At 37.1% G+C, this 27,029-nt stretch overlaps 1 protein-coding gene across 1 annotated transcript in view; it reads right to left on the bottom strand.

Moving 5' to 3' along the window:
* Positions 1-27,029, bottom strand: part of LOC126355999 (ATP-binding cassette sub-family D member 3) — a 98,025-nt gene that overhangs the window by 23,312 nt on the left and 47,684 nt on the right. Inside the window, exons 8-11 of the mRNA XM_050006637.1 lie at positions 18,997-19,209; positions 18,659-18,728; positions 11,459-11,556; positions 7,321-7,534 (exon numbers count right to left, since the gene is read on the bottom strand). Of these exons, the coding sequence (XP_049862594.1) occupies positions 7,321-7,534; positions 11,459-11,556; positions 18,659-18,728; positions 18,997-19,209 (595 nt within the window). The remainder of the gene's footprint in view (positions 1-7,320; positions 7,535-11,458; positions 11,557-18,658; positions 18,729-18,996; positions 19,210-27,029) is intronic.

Below are 27,029 nucleotides of genomic sequence, written 5' to 3'. Positions count from 1 at the left end.
TGACCTGCAGCTTGAAGTAATTGGTCAGCAGTGTGACGGAATACATAGACTTTCTAGATTTCTCCAGGCATTTCACTCAGATCTGACTTCCTTATTTACACATATCTCTGTGATATTGGGAGAGGGGTACAGTGTTCACTACTTGGAGGCCTATGCCTTACTTGTGGAAGGCACAGGTCTTGCTGTGAAGCTCTGTCCTACTCCTTCATTCTGAACAATGGGATCATACTCTCACACAATGAGCAATCATACATTTATGAAGATGCACTTATGAGCAATCACATGTCTATGATGTAATGCCATGTTTACTAATTGCTAATTAACATCAGTTAGACAATCATATGAAATGAATGAAGTTTTCTTGGCAAGGCAAAAAGTTTGTTGTGAGTTCTGTTCAACTAAAATAAAGGAATTTTAAATTTTTAATTATTTCAGTGTATTCTCTTATTTGAGACCTATTGCTTTTCAGTAAAATTATGAACATGTTTTTCAGATTTAAATGACTTCTTTTGATGGCAAAACACTGCTAACAGTCTCAAAGTTACAACAGAATTTAGACTTTCACAACACTGAGGTTAATATACAGGGTGATCCATCTGAAGTTTCAGATGAGATTATCTCTAAAACTATATATCGGGTAAAAATAGTGGGTAAACTGAACACTGTTATATAGTGGGAGAGATTTCTGCCTCCTCCTGTGCACCAAGGCTGCATTATACACCATTTTCAACTATAGCAAAATCAATAAGAGTAGGGAATTCTTTATCACGTTTATTAAATTATCATTGGTCTGAAGTGGCAAGGACTGCTGCAATTGGGTATTGAGAACCAAACATTGGCAAAACCAGTGAACATATGTAGAGGAGGGTAAAAAACACACTTGCTTCAGGAACATTGTAGAAGACACCTCTCTGCGGATCTTGAGGCAGTGTGCTTGGCCTTAGAGGAGCGGAGCAGGATGTCTACAACTTAAAGCAGAACTCTGATGCTACAGCTAGAATTCTCACCCGCTACTGCAGCTGTCTTGTGCTCTCGTAAAACATTAGTGGTAAGCATGGATCGTATCTGCATCCAACGAGACTTGGCGAATTTGAAATCATTTGCCCTTCACCAAAGTTTTGCTACACTGATCTAATTTTCACAGCTAGCTTGCATGCACAATGCAATTACGTAAGAGTAATGCAGTTTGTTCATGCTTTTGTGGGATCTTTTTATAACTTTTCCGCTGTCTTTGGTCATGTGCATGACAGTTTTATATTGTATGCATCATGTAAGACAAGTACGTAAGCTCAAAGGGGGACATCAAATGATACATGTGACCTCCAGCCTCCGCCCCCTTCTCCAGTTTATAAAAATTGATTTTTGCAGTATATACAGGGTGGTCCATCTGAAGTTGCAGATGAGATTATCTCTAAAACTATACATCGGGTAAAAATAGCGGGCAAGACAAGTTCGTAAGCTTAAAGAGGGACATCAAATGATACTACACGTGACCCGTAGCCCCCACCCCCTTGGGTGGGGTGGGGGCAACTTCTAAATCTTAAATGGAAACCCTCATTTTTATTTCAGATTCGGATTCTCCAGAAAAAGTAATCAAGTTTTGTCTGAAACATTTTTTGAACCATTGACATATGGCGCTGAAATGAAGAAAAAAGTAAAATTGGGGAAGAACTCATTTATTTGTAATTATCTGAGAAAGATGCATCAAATCAATAAAAAATGTGCACCAATTCTTTCTCTACCCCAAATTAAGCTCTTTTTGTACAAAATGTACTGTGCACTACTTTTAGTATTACCCAGGACAATGACATGGACGTAGTAGAATGATGTTCCCATGGGGGTGCTTAATCAGTGAGAGTCCCCTTGCCTCTCACATTTTGGGGTGCTTAATCAATGAAATTAGCCTTGAAGAAATTGTTCAAAATTATCCCCATTTGCTTCAATGCATAAAGTCAATGATCTGCGAAAGCTGTCCACAGTTTCAAGCAGCACATCACGTGGTATGGCTGTGCATGCTCTTCGAATGCGTTGCTCCATATCGTTTCAGGTTGTGGGCTGTCTTTCACAAATATTTTTTAAATAACCCCACAAGTAAAACAATCAGGATATGTTAGGTCTGGTGAACTTTGAGACCACTGAATTGGTCTGCCGTGTCCTATCCACCGACCAGGGTACTGTAAATTTAAAACGTTCTGCATATTTGTAGCATCATGGGTAGCTGCTCTGTCCTGGTGGAACCACATTCGTTACCTAGTTTCTAAATCAACATCTTCTATTAGCTCAATAAATCATCGTGGGGAAGTTGTAAATAAGATTTCCAGTACCATTTGGGTTAAAATATACGGTCATATGAAGAAACTGTTTAATATTCCACACCAGACCATTAACGACCATTTGTGTTGAGTGTCAATGGGTCTGTGCCAGTGTGGATTGACAGGGGACCAATAATGACAATCATGGCCATTTAATTCGCCATTGTTTTTGAATGTGGCTTCATTACATATATAAAAATCATTGTCACCTCTTATCATTTTCAAGGCCAATTGCCCGAAATGCATGCATATTCGCATATCTTTCAGCATTAATGCCTGTGTCAGTGTGATACAATACACATGAGATTTGTGTGCCTTCAAAATCCTCAAAACAGCTGATTTCAGTATTCCAGTTTGTGTCCGAATCGCACAACTACTAATTTCGGGATACAGTTGAACACAGGCGAGAATGGTAACGGTACGAGCATCATTTTCATTGTATTTACGATGACATGGTGGATGGTGCATGTATCCATTTCGAGCTCATCAAGTGCAATTTCAAATAATGTTTTCGCTTGGATGTCTTCTGTTTGGGAAATGATCTGCATACAAATGCGCAGTTGCAGGGTAATTGATATGGCATTCACCTAATATTAACATCATAGCAACAATCTCTGGAGGAGGATGGTGAGGCTTGTTTCACTAAAGAATAATTTATTTTCATCAGTTGATGTTTACAGTTCACAATCTGAAAGTGAAGTGACATCTGATCACATGACACCGACCTTTATACTGAGCCATAGTTAGCAGTTTGGTCATGGTAGCGCCACAGTCTTTTGAATAATGCAATTGTGAAGAGTTCCGTAACGAGATTTTAATACCATTCCGCCTCCCTCCATCAAAAACTGTGGTGGGTAGGATACATTTTATAATAAAAAATATATAAAAAAGCTTAATTTGGCATAATTTTGTATCAATTTGATGCGTGCTTCTCCGATCATTTTAAATAAATCGGAGTACTTCCCCAATTTTAATTCTTCTCGATTTCAGCGCCATCTGTCAATGGTTTAAAAAATGTTTCAGAAAAAAAAACTTGATTACTTTTTCTGGAGAATCCGAATCTGAAATAAAAAATGGGGGTTTCCATTTAAGATTTAGATATTGCCCCCCGCCCCACCCATGGGAGTGGGGGCTACGGGTCACATGTAGTATCATTTGATGTCCCTCTTTGAACTTATGAACTTGTCTTACCCACTATTTTTACCCAATGTATAGTTTTTGAGAATCTCATCCGCAACTTCAGATGGACTACCCTGTATTACCGCAAAAATCAATTTTTATAAACTGGAAAATCAATTTTTGTAAACTGGAAAATTGCAGAGTGCCCACACTTTGCTGAACAAAGTAAATGACATTATGTTCAGTCATTCTGATCTGTGATTCTAATACATTAAATTTTTTGTACTTTCGCAACTGATTTACTGCGGATGCTATGCTCGACTGACATTAGGTTTCCTTACCTATGTACTTGTATTTTTTACATTCATTGATAGTTGCTGTGTCACATGTTGCTACACAATGTACCAACTGATTGTAATCATTCCTAGATTTTATAGCATTTAGCATTTCCCTGGGGGAGGGGGGGGGGGGGGGGGAGGGAAGGGACAATGAAATCCATGAATGATCTTAGGTGGCTGCTAATTTGTGTGTAGTGTCAATATGATACTATAAAATGACACCATCATGTTATATCCTCTTCAACAATGATGCACTGAATTTGGATGGTCAAAATCTCAATATTCTGTTAGCATAACATCAGTAGTAAATTGATTAAGCCAGTAGAGTAAGACTATTAATTACAACTGCTGGTTAAAGTAACTGAAGACAAAAAAGTGGACACTCTCATAGAACAGTTTTGAAGAAATTTATACATAAATTACACAGCTGGTTTAACTCTCTCATGACTAATGACTAATAGCTGCTGGTAAACCTTTTGGGATGTGAGGTCGTGGTCCAAGAAACTCTTTCGTTCCTGACGTTTCAACCAGGACTGTGCTGGATATCTTCAGAGGCACTCCTCCGCTGGGTCTTGCCGACCTGGCAAGACCAAGTGGAGGAGCACCTCTGAAGATGTGAAGCGCAGTCCTGGCTGAAACGTCAGGAATGGAGGAGTGTCCTTGACCATGACCTCACATCCCCAAAGGTTTACCCGCAGCTGTATCATCCAGTTGTGAAAGCCTTCATTCTGTAACGACTGTAATGCCTGCGATCCTCTGAAAGATCGAAATGCATCAATGAATATCAGTGTGGTAAACTGATAAAAGAGATACCCATAAAAAAGGGGTTTACCATGGTATGTGAACTTCACACGTGCTGTTGGAAGCTCAGCCTGTCTTGACACTACTAACTGTCTCTGCTTTGTTAGGTCCTCCAATGCATTACTTCATTCTTCTAAGAACTACTCAACGTGGAATGACATTTCGTTTAAAAGTTCTATCTCACACTGTTTCATTCGGCATTTGGTATGGCATTTTTCAGCCAGCCCAACCATCTTTGGGTCATCATAGTTGTGCCGTTTAACCTTTGCTACTTCCTTGTGGCCTAAAGGAATTTCAACAGTACAGTGACTGTTGCTATGGAACATACACTCAAAAAAGGCAATCTAGTAACCCATCATCACAAGCTTTTAAAAACTGTGGGAATCACAGTTCTTTTTTGAAGAGAACTGTCAAGACCTTTAAGCCATCACATAATCACCAGGCACAGTAAATTTGCTATAGAATGGCACTACAACACCATGCACAGAGAAGTTACACATTTATGTGTTGATGGAAGAGCAGGGAAGCTGGTGAACCTGAAAAGATGCAGTGCTGTCCAGTGAGCTGATTCCAATATGAGTACCCTATACAATTTATTTAGTTTGTGCTGTTTGCATTTGTATATATTTGTATATTTACTTCAATTGCAGACAAAACAAATTTATACTATGTTATTAATTTCAGTTAGTAATGATGATCTGCAGACCTAAGCACCAACAGATTTCTAATCATACTGAGCCAACATATTTAAATGTAGTACAGTCAGTGTGATCAGAAAATTATGTGTACTCAGATCTGAAGATGGTCATTACTGACCGAAATTAATAACCTGGTATAAATTGTTTTATTAATAACTGGAATAAATATATAAATGCCTTCCTGGGTCACTGTGGTTTTCTGCTGTGACTATTTTGCAACTCGTGTGTATTTACTTGTAGAAATCCACTGTACTCCATTGTACTGTTTCCTCTTCTTAGCCAGCAACCAACTGTAGTGGCCTGTCTTTGAAAGTAAGACGCAACATAGTGTTCCAAATTGCCAGACCAAACTGTTCAGCAATAGTGAGTTTATCAAAGAGAAAATGGAATTTTGTACACACATTCAAATAACTCACAGAATGCACTTTCTGCTAAATTTGCAAGCAGGAGCACATGATGAAATTGGTAGTGCGAATAATGAATTTTCTCACATCACATGGACTCTAACATCTTCTGTTTCTACAGTTTTTAATGGAATTAAATGAAGAGTATGGAGATGTTCTCAGTTACTGTGAAATATGTTGGTTAATTTGAGGGGCATGATGGGAATGATTTTTCAATTTAAGCCCCACTGTTGTTCAGTTTCCAAAGGAAAAAGGAAAGTAGGAACCAATAATATCAGATTAAGAATGGAATGAAGATAATGTGTGTTTAGTGGACATGACTGCACACTTTAACACACTCTTAGTACAATGCTGCAATATGAGAAGCAACTATTTGTGTTTTGATGGGAAAAGTGAAAGCACTTAAAAAGAAAATGCACTGTGGGGGAGGATAACTTCTGACAAACACCACCAACCATTTCTCTAAGCTCTAGAGTGAAATTTGGAGAATTCATTGTGGTGTTGGAAGAAATAAAGAAGAACAGTTTTCTGAACTGTTTTTAGGACACTGGCACCTTCACATTCATTTTTACCTGTTTTTGAATGTGTGTGCTGCTGTAGTTGAAAGCACCCTTTTGTATTTGGTTATGGAACTTATCCCATTTGGAAGACCAATTCCTTCATGTTTAACCTGTGTAGGAGTTCTATAAGGTTTCCTTATGGAAGAGTTTCCCTGTCTCTATAATGTGGTTGCAAAAGTCATTTCAATGTTTACAGCCTTATATGTGTGTGCAAAATGCTTTTTTCAATTATGAAACTAAGTAAGTCATGATTGCATGGCAACCAAACTGATAAAAATTTACAGAATTGTGTGTTTGTCCTTGTGCTGACAGTCTGGCACAAACTTTGTTATAACTTCAGTGAACCAACAATAACAACATAATGATGATATTTTGTACTGTGTCACCAATGCTGTCCAGAAATGTAGCCACTGCAATGTTTGTAGAATAGTTCCAGATACTAAAATTTATTTCTTTAAAACTTAGTTATAATCACTTATTCCATCCCTAACAATGTGCTGTACACTAGTTGTTTTTGCCTCAGTTTCTACATCAAAGCCTGAATAAAGTACGAATTTTACAGGGAACAATGAGGTGTACACAATATTGCTGGTGTAACATAGTTGCAAAACTAGCTTAATTTTTCTTAATTTTTGTAGGTGTATCCTCTCATAACAGTAACAGTCAAATACCGCTCTTTTATTATGTGCTGTACAGAGCTTCAAATTTTCAAATTTCCTAATATAGCCTAACACAAAACCAAGCTGCATGCAAAGTCATTCTATTTTCCTTGTACGACTGCACTGCCATCTAACATGGCGTATTCACTAAAAGTGATACAAGGTAATAGGGGAAGTGTGCTGTCAATTAAGAAAGACTCACGTGTGACGTGTGAGTGAGAGCACCACACCTGTGCAGAGTTCCTGTTGTCCCTGCAGTAAATAGCATTACTTACACACACACACACACACACACACACACACACACACACACACACACACCTTAGGGATGTGTGTGTGTGTGTGTTATCAATTAACTTGCAATGCAATTCATACATTTCTTGAACCTAGTGCTTACACTACAGTTTCAAATAATGTCTATGAACTTACTAATGAGACCATTGTCATCCCTTTCTGGAGTCTTGCGAGAGTCTGAGACCATTGTACGCTCATAATGTCCTTGGTTCAGGTCTTTAAGTACACCCATGATTTCTGTAACTCTTGCTGTGAAGCCTGCTAACCTTGTCATTTCTCTGCCAGCCAGAACCAGACGTCCAATAGCCTCAGCAAGTTTTACAAGCATCCGCCCATAAGTGTAGTACAGCTGTTGAGAAAAATTATCTAGTCAGAATAAAACTTTACAGTTTCCACGCTGTTCTCCTTAAAACACATATTTATTATACAGATACAATCTTGTTAAATATTTGGATCCCTAGCTGAAAAACCAATTAGATGCTCAGGATCTACTTCAGGATCATTCTATGTCAAATCAGCACTATTTTGAATGAAAATTTACCTTAACCTCTTAGATTTCCATGAAAGTGTCCCTGCATAGTTGTGAATGAAAACTGTAAATTGTTTGGTATTTACTTAAAAATTAATTAAGACTTGAATATTCAAATGTTCGTGAAAAATTGGCTACAACCCGGAGTAGTAAATTGCCATTTTCTCAAGGACCAGATAAGATACAGATCTGCAAAATGCACCATTTTAAAGCTCTTTAGACGGGCTTTCATTTGGTATGCAACATGGTGTTTAAAAATGAAAATTATTTTGCAGAGGTAAAAATCACCCTGCATAAAGTGTGTGTGATAGATTTTAGCTAATACAATGCAGCAAATAAGATCTAGACAAGATATCAAAATTTATTTAAAATTGATATCAGAATGATACCTTACTTCATTCTCAAGGTCCTGGTTTTTATTTCTGACAGACAGTAATGCATGGTGTGGATCGGGAATCATGTGATCATCAAAATCATCATATTTCATAAATAGTTCAAGATACTGAAACAAGCTTTTTTGCAAATGACAGCACACAAAGAGAGACATGCATTGTATGACAAACACCCAAAAATTTTTAATCAGCTAGATCTAGGAGTAGGTCATCCACAGCAGAAAGAGGATCGGCAGAATGGCACACGTAAACATGATAGAAACAAATATGTGTCGATCTAGTTATACCATAGAAATCGCTCACTTTTCTATATACGATAATTTGCCTCAATTAACCTCACAAACAGCTCTATCTAAAAGTTCTAGGTCATAATTACACCACACTTGAGCACTTTTCTTGCTTTTACACAATCTCAGCAATGTCCGAATCAACCAACACAGTACACATTTTTGTAAAAACTATTGTTATTTTATAACTTTACACAAAAACCTCAACAAACTTGTACAGTGATTGTATCAATGCTATAGGCTACTGATCTTATTGACAACTGCAGTTACAATACTTTTCCACTGGTCGCAATGAAAAAGTTTCTACTTGATAATACTGTGTGAGCTTTCAACATTGAGGCTGTTCCTCATGTATTTTCCTAGGTAAACATTCAACACCAAATAAGAGTCTCTGAATGCAGCAAACACAACCTCATGCTTAAAATAAATGGGACGTGGAGGTGAAAGTTAGTGGCAATTCATTGCAAAGCAGCAGGAAAAAGCCAATAGATCATACTACTTGACATCACTGCAGTGCCCAAAATCACCATGTTTGAGGAAGTAAACTTAAAGCATGGCCGGTCCCCTAGTTTCGTCACATATTGGCTTTGTTTGGAATATGTTGTGTTGACTGTCCTCTTTTTCGATTACTGCCAAAGCAAATAACCTAGCAGTTATTGTATCATAATTGTGTGGTGAAGATAAATGTTGCAAGTTGTGTTGGCAACACTGATTGTGGATTACATTGGCATTTCCTCTTTCACATCTCCCCTCTCCACAACAGCCTAAGTTAACTGCATCACCACCCACAGTGAGAACAATCTCAAGAATGTAGAATCAAGGTAAGCCTTGCTAGGAAGAAACAAATTAAGGGAATTTTTTGCATGAATCTTATGGATTTTTCACAGGAGCTATGAAATTATGGTGTAGAAACATGGGGTTGGGTTGTTTGGGGGAGGAGACCAGACAGCGAAGTCACCGGTCTCATCGGATTAGGGAAGGAAGTCGGCTGTGCCCTTTCAAAGGAACCATCCTGGCATTTGCCTGGAGAGATTTAGGGAAATCATGGAAAACCTAAATCAGGATGGCCAGACGTGGGATTGAACCGTTGTCCTCTCGTAGAATCAGAAAAATGTAAAATCAGGGAACATAAAATCCAATGTCCACTGCAGTGATTTAATTTTTTCTCCAATTCCAGGTGTTGCTGGTTTAAGAAATCATGATAACAAGCTGGCGAAAAGTGACATGTAATTTTACATTGCTTCAATCCTTTAGGAAGAGTGAACCATAGTTGGCAAACAAAAAGACTGAGAACTCTTTCAGAATGGATATGTGCACTTTTTCCTAGAATGCCAAAAACTACAAAAATTTGTGACAGCTGTAGGAAAAAACTTTATATACTTTGGAAAGAGCAGGAGGCTGAAATAGATGCCGACAACAAAATGGGGTCAGACTCCAATCAAGATCCCATTTCTACTTCTCAGGCACAGATTTGGCAGTCCCTTAACACTTGTCTTCAAGAGTTAGGAGATCCTCCTGTAAACACAAAAAATATAGCATCTAGGAGATATTCTGCAGGAAAGAGAAAAAGAATCTATTCCTTTATGAACAGGAATTTTTGTGTCAACACAGAGTCTTCTGAAAGTGATACTAAAGTATCAGAAAATACAGTTTTAAACAATCTGAAGACCAACTTCATACATTTAAGCAGCAGAAAGAAACAAAAATCATGATTTTAACATTCCTGCCTGAATCACATAGTGTAGGGAAGATAACGTAGGAATTCAATGCCCCAAACTACATGGTTCAGCAAGCAAAGCAGCTATTACAGAGCAGAGGCATTTTGGAAAAATCCAGATCAAAGACCAGGGAAAAGTCTGCGAGTATAAATTGTCCACATCATTCGGTCATTTTATGAGAGCAACAACATAAGCCATGCCTGGAATAAAGGATTGTGTTTCAACGAAGGACAGTGGAGGTCAGAAAATTAATGCTTCAAAGAGACTTGTTCTTTGTAATTTAAAAAGTTTTTTATCCCATATTTACGAATGTGTGGCCTAAAAACTGTATTCCAGCAGGCCCCTGTGGTACACACACAGTGTGTGTATGTGCCATTCACCAAAATTTGAAATTTATGATTGAAAATGCTGGGCTGAACTCTGTAACAAAGTTCAGAAATATAGACATATAAACATTGTCTTGCGAAGGTTCTGCGCAATCCAATATCAATATATTGGCTTTTGGGAGACAGTAATTTACACCCGGGAATAAGGAAATCAACACCATACTTCAGAAGGCATTCAAAGAAAAGCTGATGGACAATGTCTCTTTCCAACAGTGGACAGGTGCAAATTAGGAACATCGCAAAAATCAGTGAAAGATTTCATCAATTTATTTGGTCCATCATGACTTTATTGCAAAATAACAAAATTTATTTATGAAACACATTAGAGAAAGCCTACAAGATTCACAGTTTGCTGTGTACTGTGATTTTTCAGAGAACTACTCATTTTTGATGCAGAATGAGGGAAAAGGCTATCACTGGACAAGTCAGGAAGTCACTGTTCATCAATTTGTTGTGACCTACAAAGGAGAAACAGAGCATCTCAGTTATGTTGTTTCAGACTGTCTTGAGAACATAACACTGTGGCTGTCTACTGCTTCCAGAAAAAGCTCACTGAATTCTTTGAGAAAGCACTTTCAACCTAAAAAAATGTACTACTTTTCTGGAGTGTAGATTCCAGTTATCTCTCTGCCATCCTCTTATTTTACTACACCAGCATGGACACTTTACCTCTACTTCTAGTATCCACCCCCTGTCCCTCCTCCATGGTACTTTCATGGCTGGCTGCTGCTCACAGCATCTTCGATGTGACTAGTAGTGATCTGTCATCATATTCATAATTATATTCTAGCCTGGATTTTCCAATTATTTATTCTGACTTACTCAGCTCACTTTACAATACTGCATGCCTCCTACAGGGGCATGTATAATGGCTAGTGAGTATGGAAGTAACCACCCATCTCCCTGAAAAGTAATAATTACACACTTAAATGGGCCAGCAGCAGTACTGTGTATTACTCACTCTAAATCTTTCTTGCTCTCCACAGATAGCGAGCTCTGGATGATTACGGTCCAAAAATGGCAGGCTCACTGCAAAAAAGCCAACTACTGTGGCACAGTCTGAAACAGAATGAACAGTACATGCAATGGATCTCTGCACAATAACAACATAGGTTATGCAGATTTGGTATGTGGATTGTGGAAAAAAAAAAGTTATAAGCTGATAGATTTCCACATGGGCTGTTTCTGTACACAGATGATAAATTCTAGTTAGCTGGGAAACTGGCATGAGGGCCCAGTAGACAGCTGCTGGCCAAAGGCAGATACCACTTGCAGAAAACAGGATTTACCTCTGGGAAAAGAAAACTTTGGAGAGCAGTATTCTGGAGGCAGGAAGTGGCTTCTGTTCCGAGCTGGCTGATGATGATGGAGAACATTCATACTGAGAGACTATGTAACTAAAGGTGGCGCATAAAATAAATAGTAGGCAAGTACTAACACGGGGCACAAAATGAAAGAATTACTAATAACAATACCTGTACTTTGGAACAACTGTTTTAGAAGATAGGCCATATAAAGTGTGCTGGCACTTATAAAATTTATATCTTCATTAACATTAATCAGATTGTGACAGAAAACGTTATTCATTAGCTGATGTTACATTTGAATACATAACAAGAAAGAGGAGATAAGTTCCTTTCTAACCAAAACCCAACATTTTTGAAGCATTTTGTTATTTACATACATCCCATAGTACCATAAATTATCCAGTCTAAGAACAATATTTAATAGCGTATGTCTGGGGCACAAATCAACACAGAATCTACGACTTTAGCTTCCTTTTCTTGTTTCATTTGCACACATGTGATGGCATATATTATAGTAATGAGTTCTGAATAATTTCAATAATTTACATTGTACTTGTGAGAGACTTTCTGAGGTTGATTTGTGGCATCAGAGGCCAGGATAACAAGTCTACAGAAGAACAGGAAGCCAGGTATGCAGGTATTCTCTTTTACAGACTATAAAAGACATCTTAATTTTAAAGTAATTTTCTTAAAAAATAAGAATTTTTAGTAGATTGAAAACCAAATTTTACAAAATCTAGTTTATAAAACTGAACTGATGTTTAAAATTCCTAATGATGATTGTTGTCCTCTTCATATATAAGATGGTCTTCCCTGCCATCAAGAGCATTACTTATGCCACACTTCTTGAAATATTTAACAATAATGTCTTCTCTCACTCTAGACCAAGATTGTGTTATTCACTGGCACACTTGTTTGATGGTAGGTCATTTTAAAGCTCCTTTGGCGTGAATTCATGTCGAGTTTCACCCACCATCCATTTGTTCCATTCCTCTCCCATACACACTTTAAATCGTTTATTTATTGAGACATCAGGAGGTTGCAATTGTGAAATAAGTCCTGGAATACTAGCAAGCTCAAATGACCACTAAATTGACCTACCATAAGAAGAGAACTCTTCTTCAATAGAGCACCTTTCCTTCTCTCCCACACTCTGTTAATCCATAATTTTGTTCCAGCCTAGTCCAGCCAACCCCGTCATGTATGTGAACACCACCTGGTTGTACTTCAGAAGGTTTTGGTATTGTTTTGCTATTGAAAACGATAGTTGGATTAAGGTTAGTGCCATCAGCACAACATGAAAGGATAACAGTGTAGCGCATTTTTTCCATGTCCACTTGTTTTTATAGTTACAATTTTAGCATCTTTCATGGAAACAGTTCTGTTACTCACCAGATCAAATGTCAGAGGAGCTCTGTCCATATTCGCCATTTGGCTCAGTTCCACACTGGTTTTCTTTCAATTTTGAATAATAAAGCAACAGAAAGATAATATCTCTTCTTCATCTGAGATATTTTGGTTTTGGTTTGCATGCTAAGTCCATGATGCTTCATAAACCTGTAGCACTAAACAACTCCATCCTTAAAGTCTCAGGTTCCATTGAGTGCTAGCTTACAAGCATGTAATTACATCATTTTTGTATTGATTCCAATGCCATTTTGATGGTGACCTTGAATCCATTTCAATACATCATCATCTAGTTCTGATCATTTTGCATTCATTGCACATTTAGTCTTCTTCATTCTTTCCAGTTCATCTTTACGAGTCCACCAGTTGCAAATAGTTTTTTTCTGTCGGCAGAAGACAGAAACGCCACTAAGCTGCTCTGTTTCCATGTTGTTATGCATTTGCTATTACTTTCAATTTACAGCTCACATCATATGAATACTTTTTATTTTTTCCATTACGAAAGTAGCTACTACGAAAAATATTGTACTGTTGACAAGTTACTTTCAATTCAAGTTCACTGGCACTACATACTGTACTGAAGCGTCATAGGCTAGACAGTATTTTGTGTTTGTAATGGTGGGGCAGGAGGAAGACAGTGTTGGCAAGCTTGTGAATCCTCACAACTGATGTTCGTCACATCAATGCATTGCTGTTGCTAGATGGATCCAGTGTTGCCAGATGGAGATAGATTTCCTGTGGCATTAAACATATGGCCATTTTTATGACTAGTGGGAATTTTAAATCAAACACTGGACATTTTTATATTAATTTCAAGTATAAGATGCACCTGGATCTTGGAGCCATTTTTTCACAGAAAAAAGTGTGCCTTACAGTCAGTAAAATATGGTAGCGATTGCCAGTGTGGCAATTAGCATGGGAGCATGGTGGTGATCTGTCATGTGATAAGAACAGTTAGCGGTTTGGTTTGGTAGAAGTGATGGAGTTTCATATAGCATTATCCATGTTTAACAGTAGCTTGAGTGGCAGATCAGTTGCTCTAGAATTGGACAGAAGATAGAGCTATTTAACATCACTAGAGAATTATTAATGGCTTGTGGAGTGATCTGGGTTACACGGTACAATAGCTTGCTTAATGCCCGTTTGCAGCATACCTGCTCTGTCGCTCAAGTTCATTTGTTTCAAAGGAATATGTAATTAAGCTTGACTTTAATTTAACATCATAATCTTTTGTTTTAATAAGATGATCTCTTTTAGCTCCTACATCAATTTTTGAATTGGTCTACATCTACTGTAATTCCAGAGACTATGCTGCAGACATGCACTTTAAGGAAAAACGTGGTTATGGTGGTGCACAACTATCTCCAAGAGCCATATTACTCAGTGTATCTAACTACTCCACCAACTGTAGTAAGTTTCATGATTGTACCTTACTTCTATTAGAGGTAAAGCATCAGAAAAATGAGAATTTTAGTAAGCTATTTAACAAGAACACACAGATTTGAGTAGAAGATGAAATATCACATTATTTTCAGGAACATATGAAGACGTACTGTGTGGGTACAAAGCTAGTACATAGTGACAAGTCTACTGTATATCTGAAATGGGACACTTATAAAACTTTGCCCTGTATTCACAGAGGTATTTTCTGAATAGTTATGAGGTAACATATTTGTATCTAATGACAGGTACACTGATAGCCAAAGTATTATGACCAATGATATTGGATGCTGCCTGATGGTGTTGTGGGTATGTGATGTGGTAACAAAAGTATGTAAGCAGAGTAGACATGGATGAGGGATCACCCTAGCGAAGACAGTGCTGTAATGAGGAAATCCATGGAGATAAGTTACTGACAAAGGGCAGATTATTATAATGCAGAGCCTGTGAACAAATATCTCTAAAACAGTGAAGCTGGTTGAATGTTCATGTGCTCCTGTTGTGAGCATCTATGGAAAGAGGTAGGACAGTGAAACTACCATTAGGTGCTAAATGTTTTAATTTACATGACTCTTCACAGAAAGTTGGGTACGGAGGCCTTCTGCTCTGTAAAGTTGGATAGATGGTGATCTTTAGTACCTCTGCTGAAAGAGCAGAATTCCGGTGGACACAGAAGTGTTTTGGAGCACACTGTTCATCATACATCATTGGACACGGGGCTCTGCAGCAGATGACCCCTACATGTTCACATGTTGACCCAACAACATCATCATCAATTGCAATTTCAGTGGGCATAGGACAATCAGGATTTGACCGTCAATCAGTAGAAATGTATCCACTCTTTGGATGAAGCGCATTTTTACTACACACTGCTGATACTTGTCTCCACAAACAGTCATCGAGGTGAATGGTGGCTCAAAACACGAAGCACACCATGGACACAGGCTGGTGGAAGCAATATTATGCTGTTGGAGACATTCTCCTGTGCTTATCACCACCTGCATCCCTTCATGCTATATGTCTTCTCCGATGGCAATGTCATCTTTCAGCAGTATAGTTGTCTTTGTTTTGGAGCCACAACCATGCTGCTGTGGTTTGAGGGGCATTATAGTGAACTAATGTTGTTGATGTGGTGACCGAATTTTTCCAATGTAAATCCTATGGAGCCGAAAAATCACCACCACTGATGATGCTTTACCTCAATAAAGCAAAATGCATCTGGAGAAAAAAAAACATGTATTTTTGTAGTTGCAACGGCAGATCAAAAACACCCTCATGAATTATAAAGCAACTAAGGACACTATGGCCACACAAATGAAGAATTAAATCCTATGGAACACACCTGGGTCGCTATTGGGCACCATCACCACGTACACAAATTGCGGCCCATAATTTGAATGAATTACAAGAAGTTTGCATAGACATCTAATGCCATGCACTTCCAGCTAACAACGAACAGTCGGATCGCTGATATGTAGAATCAGTGCTTTATTTCATTCCAAAGACAGACAGACAGACAGACAGACAGACAGACAAGCTATTAAGTTGGTGGTCATATAGTTTTGGCTCACCAGCATATAAAAATATGTAATACATTTTCAAAAACATTGATAAAAACATAAAACTTTTCTTTTACAATTGCAGAAATTGCTTAAGATGATACAGACAAAAGGCTATCCACCTCAATAACCATTTTAACACAAAAATCATAAAGTAGTATCAAATAAAAACAGTAAAGACAGTACCATCTGTTCTTGACGAAAAGATTTTAGACAAGTATATTCATGACATAAATCAATAAACAATATTACAAAATCCAACAGAACATGTCAGATTGAAAGTTAATGTTAGATATTCCGTTGATACCAATCTCCTGGGAGAGTAAGCACTAGCTCAGTGGGGTTAAAAAATTGGCTGCATCCATGTTGAATGAGCCATCTAGGTGTCCATAGAAGGACTTGAATACAAAATACAAAATAATTTAAAGGGTACTTCATTTGTCACGCCGCTGGTGTTACAAGACTGACATGTGAAACACCCTTATCATTACCTTTTATTCAATTGATAAGAAATCTTCACAGTGTTTACCAGTTTTCAGAAACATGAGAGCCATACTGTTCCCCGAATTACTCTTTTCATAAGTACATTATCCTATTACAACTTTATGATAACTGGACAAATAATAAATATTGGGATGTATAGAACAATAGTGTAAATCTACAAAAGATTTGTAAATTATGGTAAATATCCAGTTTGAATAATTTACAGGTGCTGACAGCAGGCTGCAAACATAAAAAAATGCAAATCCATGCACTATATGTTTTAAAAATATGAATATTTGATTATAGACCTTGTGAATTACAACAGAAATAATTTACGTCATTCAAACGTGTAACAATGTAACAACATGCATTAATTAAAATAAAAATAAGTACATAATGAACATGGAGAAAGCAGCTGACAGACTTTGCACCATAAAAGGAAATTAATGTTGCCAAAAGAGGATTATCACATAACTGACTGCGTCTATTTGGAATGTAAATGCGAAAATGAATGCAGCCATAGCACACTGTTTTTTGCTACTTATGTCTCTCTTCTTGTTGATAAACAGTTCTTGAGCCAAAGCTTTAGATGATGAAAATTAAGATGATATTTTCACCGAGAAATAAATCTTTACTGAAGCAGCATACAAAAGTGGAGATTTGTTTCAAACACTGATGGCCAAGTTTCAACAACTACACCAATACTGATCCTCTGCAAGTCTTCCTGCATTTTTCTACAGGCTTCTGGCATTGCAGCCTCCCTATAGACAATAGCATCATCCATGGTGCTTCTAACATTAGTTATGTGACATTTTATTCTTCTGTAATTATGCAGAGTTTACACTTTTTAATCTTGTTAGAATTACGCAGTATTCTATCTGCTCGATTTTAATTGGAAAGAATTGACAATCCATTATTTTCATGGCAGCAGTGGGTGCACTCAATGTCAACTGAAAAAATAATGGAAAGTCAGTTACGTGGTTTTGTTTCTTCAATAATAATACATAGAAATATATCTGAAGTGCATTTTGTTCATAGTACTTGGATGAGAAGCTTCAAGAAAGAGGACATCCAATGTATTTAAGAAGACTGACAAGAAGTGTCTAAGACTGCTCAACTCTTAGAGCTATACACTGAATTGCTGAAAAATCCAAACTTCTGAAAAAACCTAAAATATTGGATACTAAAAGGAAAATACCCATTCTCACACAAAAATTATACCAATACAACATTAAGAATATTTTTTTTCACTCCAAATGTCAGCAACTAGATGACAGTGAAAGCAGAATTCAAAGTGTGAAATTACCTTGAGTTAAATGGTGTCCAGCACTACTACTATTTTGTAAGGGTACAAAATACTACAGTTAAGAAAAAAAAAGATTAAAGATATTACTACATTAATGGTTGTACTCATAGCTGGTGTAACAAGAATTATATTTTACAGTTGCTTGTGACATAGACAAAGCTCCCAAAATGAACATATACAGTCTAACCGTCAACAGGGTATCATATTTTCTGTTAATGATCACACTTCTTAAGACACAATTTACTCATGTCTTCAATTGTGCCCTACTTCCATAACATTTTATCTGTTGATTTTACTTTTCAACGTACTGTCACCTGACTATTGGTAGCTTAAATACTTCTCTTTACTACTTTCGAACTGACCCAAACACTGACAGCATAATATTGACTTTACTCTCATTTTCCTAAGATTACTGTAATACACACATTTTTGGGTCTCTCTTCCCACTCATATGTTACCTGATCCTTCACTTGTTCTCTTACCTCCCTGCCACATTCTTCGTTAACGCTGAACTTTGTTTAGCTACACTACAGCCACTTTCACTCAGAAATTGTATCAGTACTTTTTTAAGCCAATCATAAAAGTGAAATTGTTTCAGCTATGATTGTAAGCTTATGTTACAAAGGTTTAAAACATAAACTATAAAAAGAATCACGTACATTTTGCGACAAGATTGTCAATGGTTCCCATCAGCACTCTGAACTCCAAGAACTTCCTCATATGATTAACCTGAAATGAACAATCATCCATTTTGCTGTTAACATATTAAAAACCATTTCATCAAATTTTAACAAAAAATCAATCCAACTTGGTTTGTTTCTTCCAATTTGTTCACTTTATTTGCAATCAACATAAAAAAGTTGTGCAGTATATAGTCAAGGAAAACAACAACCACTGATATCATGAAGTGAAGCTACAGCACTCAAAAATGTAGACTTCCATTGTAATTAGAATCAAAAGACAAAATAAAGAGTCAATTACTGACACATTAACTTACCAATTTTTGGAATGATGCCAATAAAGTAAGCTTCTCACGACTATTGCCTTGATAGAAAGCTACTTCTTCAGAATTTGTAATTAGTCTTGAGTTGATATATCTGAATTCACCTTCAAGCTTCTGTTCCGTAACTGTCATGCGGCCCATTGGTCGCCTAAGGTGCGTGAGAATGAAGCCCGATACAACTAGGTAAGCAATTAGCATCACTGGAGTCTGGAAAAGCAGAGACATACGTACAATTACAATATGCTTATGATATTCTGAAACATTGTCTCCAATGCTCTTGCTATTATTTGCAATATTATTTAACATATTGAATAGTACACTGACAAAGTGTCATTGCAAGGCTCCTAAGAGCAAACAGAGCATTTATTGCACATGAAACAATAGTTAAATAATAAATGTAGGAGCATCAAAGGATTTTTCACAAATGCTGTAGTCTTAAGGCTGCTGAATCATTTTAGGGGACTGATGTGTAAGTTGTTACTGAAGTTAACCAATCTAATGCTCATTTACAAACATTTTATTCATTCGAACATACTTTCAATCCCCCTCACTGTTATTACTTTGTAATTTTTGCATTCTTTAGAGGTCAACATGAAATGTCTTTTTAAAGATATAATTTCTACTGCTAAATAATCTAGACATGTAAATGAGAAATTCATCATGGAGAAAGAATCCAGATGGCATATGTGGTGAAACAGCACCAAGTTCATGATGATCATGTTGTATAGCATGCTCTGCAACAGGATATTGTGTGTTACCTGTATACACCCTCTGCCTATGCCCATTCGCCCTGACTGACGACTGACAACTGGGTGGCAGTCATGCCAATGTAAAAGGCTGAGCGGTGCTTTTGTAACAGCTGGTATATGACGTGTGTCATTTCCTCCCAGACACCAGTTTCTCAGAACTCCGCAGGTGGGAAATAGCAATACAACATATCCTTGGTTCTCACCATCCACCTGACCTTAATTTACATTAATTCCTTCTGTCTCAGCATATATTAACAGCAACTACTCCTTTGTTCACTTAATTTCAGTTTTCTACACCTTTCATTTTCTGACTCATCTATTTTTCGCCAACTCCCCTCCCACCTCTGTTACATACAATGCACTTGGCATTTCACTCTTATTAACTCATGTGCGATGCTTTAGTAGTAATCTCTGTCTTGCATATTACCCTATCTTCCACCTTTAAGCTCTCAGGTTTTCAAATCTCATCTGGTGCAGTCCCCATCAGTCAGTTTTTCCTTCTCATCCCATCTCTGGTATGTCTTCCCTGACCCGGAGTCCTGAGTGACTTTTCTAAATGGTACCCCTTTCTCTAAACCTCTCCAGTCCTTCTCCTTCAACTCTTCTGCCAGAAGAAGGAGCCACTGGGGCTCCGAAAGCTTGAAGAAGCTAAATCCTTTTTGTTTTGTGTGTGTGTGTGTGTGTGTGTGTGTGTGTGTGTGTGTGTGTGTGTGTGTTCCCTTGGCGCCACTTGGTGAGTAGATTGTTTTATCAGTCTATTTACATTATATTATCAATAATGATTATTTTCGTTGTTATATATATATGACCTGAGATTGAACATTTCACAACAATGCAACATCACAAACCTTCCATGACACACTCAAGAATAATCGTACCTCAGCTGGTAGGTATTGTGTATCTGCTTTTCTTTCACATTTGTAGGTGCTAAAACTAGTATACGTAAAGTGTGCTACACAATTCTGTCCAAGTGTTCTGGTGTTAAACTACTCCTAATGTTGAACTTTTCAACAAATCAATTTCTTGTCATCTTTGTCTTCTCAGATTCCACTGATTAGTGACAACAGCTTCTTGTAACAACTTGACAGCCTTTTCCTATTAATTGTTTATCCACTTCATCTTCCCCCACCCCCAATTAAATATAGTTTCTAACTTCTACAAAGGGTCCCACTTTCACCAAAGGGAAACCTAAAATCAAGTTCAGTTGCTGTTGTGAATTTTACTGGGTTCCCTACCAGGTTTGGCCTTTATATAAGAAAGAAACTTCCACATGGGGAAAATATATTAAAAACAAAGATTCCAAGACTTACCAAGCGGGAAAGCACCGGTAGACAGGCACAATAAAATCACACACAAAATTTCTAGCTGTGTGTGTGTGTGTGTGTGTGTGTGTGTGTGTGTGTGTGTGTGTGTGTGTGTGAGATTTTATTGTGCCTGTCTACCGGCGCTTTCCCGCTTGGTGAGTCTTGGAATCTTTGTTTTTAATATATTTTTCCCATGTGGAAGTTTCTTTCTATTACATATCACGTTTCTAGAAGTATTCAGAACCACTTGAAATTGACCTAAAGGTCTGAACTGGTAGTAAACTCTGTTTTCAACAGCAAGTGGAGCAGTTTTTCATTAAAAATTGGAAATACCTTCCATTCCTACCATATGCGGGTTGATGAAGGGTAGGATTTTGTCAGACAGAATCAGTGATTAAATTATACAGCATATGTGTATGTGAGAGTTGAAACTGTATGATGGACTAGGACATAACTTCACACCCCTGCCTTTCATGAACTGTACATTATGATTCATTCAATATGAAAAAGCCTCACAAAAGAATAGAATTTGACTTAACAGTCTCAGGATTGTTGATAATGAATTCAATGCCTGAAAGAAAAGGAGTGTACAACCTAACATAACCTGTGACAAGTCAATATTTTGATTTGCTATTTGAGTCTTACTGGGATAATTAAATTTGTAGCACATTGCTGATGAAAGCCAGTGATCCTGATTAGAAGGCTGGTATAGCACACTGTTTTAGCTTAACACATACATTCACTGGAACATATACTGTGCCCAGAGTAAATAATTCTTGAGACTACATACATTTAAAACCACTCAATGCTAACCCATTATATAGGCACAGGCAGAGAGAGTGGGGGATGTGGCTCTTACTAAAATCTGGATTAACAACATATGTACATGTAACATAAAACTATTAATATAATGCCACAATAATTCAATATTTATTTTATTATCTTTCATATGGCAAAAAACAGTGAAGTATCAGTGACAGTGGAGCACAATATCTAGTACAGCTTCACCCATAAGCAAGTGAAATGTCACTAAAATGTTTTAGTCTTATGTATTGTTTCTTTCAGTGTTAACTGTACTGTGAAAATTACTGAAGTATCATTAGTGCAGTATCTAGTACTTTCTTTAATGGGACTGTAATGCACATTGGCATTTTTTAGGCTAGGCAGCATGAACAGTCACCAGATGACAGGCAGGTAGTGAAATCAGACCACATTCACCATGAAAATTTTAGTTGCCTTAAAGCCGAAGTAGAAAGCTCTAAGATATTTAGCAATTAATAGAACATATGAGAGATTAAACTCCACGAGAGGGGACCTGTTCATTGCAGTTGACAAAAATATTTTGTACTGAGGCCGAATTAGAGCGCGATAATGAGGTTATCTGGTCACTTATAACAGGTCTCCTGTAGGTAAAACAAAGTTAAACTGTTACATGTTTTACTGGCCACCCCATTCCATTATCACAGTTCTAGAGTCATCCAAAGAAAGTCAACAGTCAGTAGCGTGGAAATATTTAGATCATGCAATACTAGTTGGAGGCAACTTTAACCTACAGGGTATTGATTGTGATGTCTAAGGATTCATTGCAGGGGTTACAGGCAGACAGTGTTGTGAAGTACTTTTGAACACATTTCCTGCAGACTGTCTTCAGGAGCTGGTTTGACATCCCACATACAATGGAAATATTTTAGATCCTATAGCTGTAAATAGGCTTGACCTTATCTATGGCATCAGGATAGTAGATAGTGTCAGAAGTTCCATGCGGCTTTTCGCGGATGATGCTGTAGTATACAGAGAAGTTGCAGCATTAGAAAATTGTAGCAAAATGTAGGAAGATCTGCAGCGGATAGGCACTTGGTGTAGGGAGTGGCAACTGACCCTTAACGTAGACAAATGTAATGTATTGCGAATACATAAAAAGAAGGATCCTTTATTGTATGATTATATGATAGTGGAACAAACACTGGTAACAGTTACTTCTGTAAAATATCTGGGAGTATGCGTACGGAACGATTTGAAGTGGAATGATCATATAAAATTAATTGTTGGTAAGGCGGATACCAGGTTGAGATTAATTGGGAGAGTCCTTAGAAAATGTAGTCCATCAACAAAGAAGGTGGCGTACAAAACACTCGTTCGACCTATACTTGAGTATTGCTCATCAGTGTGGGATCCGTACCAGGTCGGGTTAACGGAGGAGATAGAGAAGATCCAAAGAAGAGAGGCATGTTTCATCACAGGGTTATTTGACAAGCATAATAGCATTACGGAGATGTTTAGCAAACTCAAGTGGCAGACTCTGCAACAGAGGCGCTCTGCATCGCGGTGTAGCTTGCTGTCCAGGTTTCGAGAGGGTGCATTTCTGGATGAGATATCGAATATATTGCTTCCCCCTACTTGTATCTCCCGAGGAGATCACGAATGTAAAATTAGAGAGATTCGAGCGCGCATGGAAGCTTTCCGGCAATCATTCTTCCCGCGAACCATACGCGACTGGAACAGCAAAGGGAGGTAATGACAGTGGCACGTAAAGTGCCCTCTGCCACACACCATTGGGTGGCTTGCAGAGTATAAATGTGGACTGTAACGTCTCTTAGCAAAAGACATATTATATGTGGTAAAAAAGAAAAGGAGAAAAGAATAATTGAACTGAATGACTGTAATTGTGTGACAATGATTCTGCGAACCTTATGTAATAAAGAGAAAGCATTGTGTGTCATGTTTTGTTTTTGTATAGAATTATGTACTGATTTTTTTTTTTAATATCTGTGTCGGCGAGTACTGAGACCGCCACAGACGATACTTACTAAATATCAAACAAAGATGAGAATATGTGACTAGTATAAATAGTAATGACCGAACATTAATTTCTCTGTCATCTTCTTGGAGTTACATGAGTAGGAAGAGCCTGTGACGTTATATTGTACTCTTGCGTAGCATTCTTTTGTCAAGATTGAGAGAAGGACGCCATTAGACATTGATTTGTAAAGGTTGTAACATTACAGGACCTATTGGGACATATTGAAGTATTCGATACTGTAGACTTTTAGGGGATGTCGATACAGATATGCAAAATGTAAAGGGAAACTTTGGTGATGTTTAAATATTGTACTGTGTCAATATTAGGACATTTTGCACAGAAAGAACAAAAATAGAATTAATGTAAATATATATTAGTGTTAGTAACCTATTTTCATTCAATTTTGTAATTATATTTCATTTTGTAAAAGAAAGACTCACTGTTTGCTGTAGCTCTGATTAATTGTATAAATTATCAGTTTTGAGCTAAATTATTTCGTATAATATGGACAAGATACTTTTAAAAACTCACCAGCTAAAGAGAAAGTCTGTAAATGAATGTTTAATGCACACTTCTGGAACTTTCTATGGAGAAATTCTATATTATGATCGCAAAAATACGAAAACTTGTGAAAACTGTTTCATAACCTAATTTCGAAAGATGATTTGTATCAATAAATATTGCTAAAAAGATTTGTTTATGTTTTGAAACACGATTTAAATCATTTTACATATAAATAGTTGTTCTAAATCACTCAAGAAATATCCAGAATGAAATGTCAAGATATTTCTGGAAACATCGGTACAAATCTGGTGAAGGTTATCCAGAAGCTGGTAGAAAAATGTTATAAAATCTATTTGGAAATTATGCTTGTAAGAATTTATATGTACTGATCCTTTTACTTACTTTAATCTGTACTAAAATTCTGTAATGTCTAATTTAGTTTTAAGTTGTGAATTGCTATCGTATTGTAAACAAAACATTGTCAAAGACTCTTATTGTTTAGAAAGATATTAATACACCTAGGAGTTGTCAGTGGCCAGTTCGGATGTGCAGTGCGGTTGTGGAGTCAGTTGTGGAGTCTGAAGTCTGTCAGTTCTGTTTGTAAATAAACGTCTGTAATGAAGAATTACTTGTCGTCAATACGAACTCAAGACCTTTTGCACGAAGCAGACACCTCCTAATGCAACGTTTTAATTTGGTGTTGAGGAGCTGAAATGTTAAAAGGTGTGTAATAATTTAATCTGTTTAAATGTTTTGAATAGAGTTACTGAGTGAAAACTTGCATTATGATTTGTAATAAGCTTGCCTGGTATTTTATCCCATCACTTTAAGACATTTTGAGCTATTTAAATATTATTCATGGTGCAGAACTGTGCTACGAACGAATGAGCCGCTGCCGCGGTGCATTCAAACTGCATTAAATGAAACCAATCACACAGCAAAGAAGCGGACAGGTAATAGTGAACTACAATTATTTCTTTCAGCTTTCGGAATTGCAGAGCAGGGCAGCAGATTTCGATGTGTTTTACAGGTTGATGTGGGCTGCTGATAACATATTATTAACAATGCAAAAAGATAATTTACCTTCGTAACATAAAAGAAATCTTGCTGTATGTAGTTCTGGTCTGGCAAACGTTATAGTAAAAACATCTTTTTCTATGATAATAGTCTGATGTTCTCGTGTTAGTCATGGTACTTATTGGTGTCTTACTGTTAACAAAAATCCACTGTAAAATTTTGATGTTGAACGATCATTGCGTACTGAAACATCAGTATTGATAACAAAATAATTTTCATTAACCTTTTCAATAACTGTAAAGTAAGGAAGATATGTTGAACTTTATGGCAAGTAACAGTAACGAAAAAATGATCCTTTAATAGAAAGCCAGATCGAGAATAATAAGAACATAATATAATTTGTTTTGTTGAAAATTAATAATCCAAAGAAAGTCACAGTACAGCATCACTAAAAGGTATTTCGGGGCTCTTTTCGTAGCAACATATTTTATCTCATATATTAGTTGTTACGCGAGTAATAAAAAACAAAGCAAATAGAGAGCCAGCGAAAAGATGTAGATGTAGGATACAGACTGGGATTAGTGACAATGATACCATAGCGAGTATTGTTACTAAACTTAATTAATCAGTCAAGAAGGCTAGGAGATTATATTTGCCAGAAAGAGCAGATAAGCAGTTGCCAGAATCCCATTTAGACAATGGATGAGCATCATTTAGTTCCAGTATGATGGTCAGTGAGGAATTATGGTCAAAGTTTACATGGATTGTACATTGTGCTCTGGAGAATTAAGTGCCAGGTATGTGGATTAAAGATGGAAAAGATCCATCATAGCTTAACAATGAAATCTGAAAAATGCTAAGGAGGCAAAGACTGTCAAAACAGAACTTGCAAATGACGATGAGCTGAAGTTAGTAGACATACGTCCGTCTGTAAAAAGATCAATGCCTGAAACATACAGCATCTACCACCATCATACCTTAACGAAAGATCTTGGTGAGAAGCCGAGGAAATTCTGGTCCTACATAAATTGACTAAGCAGGTCTAAGGCTTCTATCCAGTCAGTCTTTGACCAGTTTGGTGTGGCAGCAGAAGATAGAAAAAGGTAAGCCAAAGGTTTAAATTTCACATTTAAGAAATTTTTCATGTGGAAAAATCATATTAACATACAGTCACAGACTCCAGTATGGATGACATTGTAATATGCACCCATGGAATAGAGAAGCAACTGAGAGTGGAAAACGATTGAATTGGCAGGCTAACATGGAATCCCAATTGGGTTTAAGAAAGAGTAGTCTATGGCATTGACGCGAAGTCCCAAGAGCTTACAAAAAAGTGCTCATGATTTCCGTACATGAGAAGGGTAAAAGAATGGACCCAGATACTTACACACCAATATCCTTAATATCGGCTTGCTATAGAATTCTTGAACATATTCTCAGTTCGAATATAACACATTTCCTTGAGATGTAAAAGTTCCTGTCCACAAATAAGCATTGTTCTAAAAAGTATCACTGATGCAAAACTCTGATGCCTGTTTCTCACAGGATATCCTGTGAACCATTGATAAAGGCAACAGGAAGAATCCATATTACTTGATGTCTGAAAAGCATTTGACATGGTGCCCCACTAAAAACTTAATGAAGGTACAAACA

The sequence above is a fragment of the Schistocerca gregaria genome, chromosome 1, assembly GCF_023897955.1.
Source record: "Schistocerca gregaria isolate iqSchGreg1 chromosome 1, iqSchGreg1.2, whole genome shotgun sequence".
In the NCBI taxonomy this organism is placed as follows: Eukaryota; Metazoa; Arthropoda; class Insecta; order Orthoptera; family Acrididae; genus Schistocerca; species Schistocerca gregaria.
This window is presented reverse-complemented; position numbering and strand designations above follow the sequence as displayed.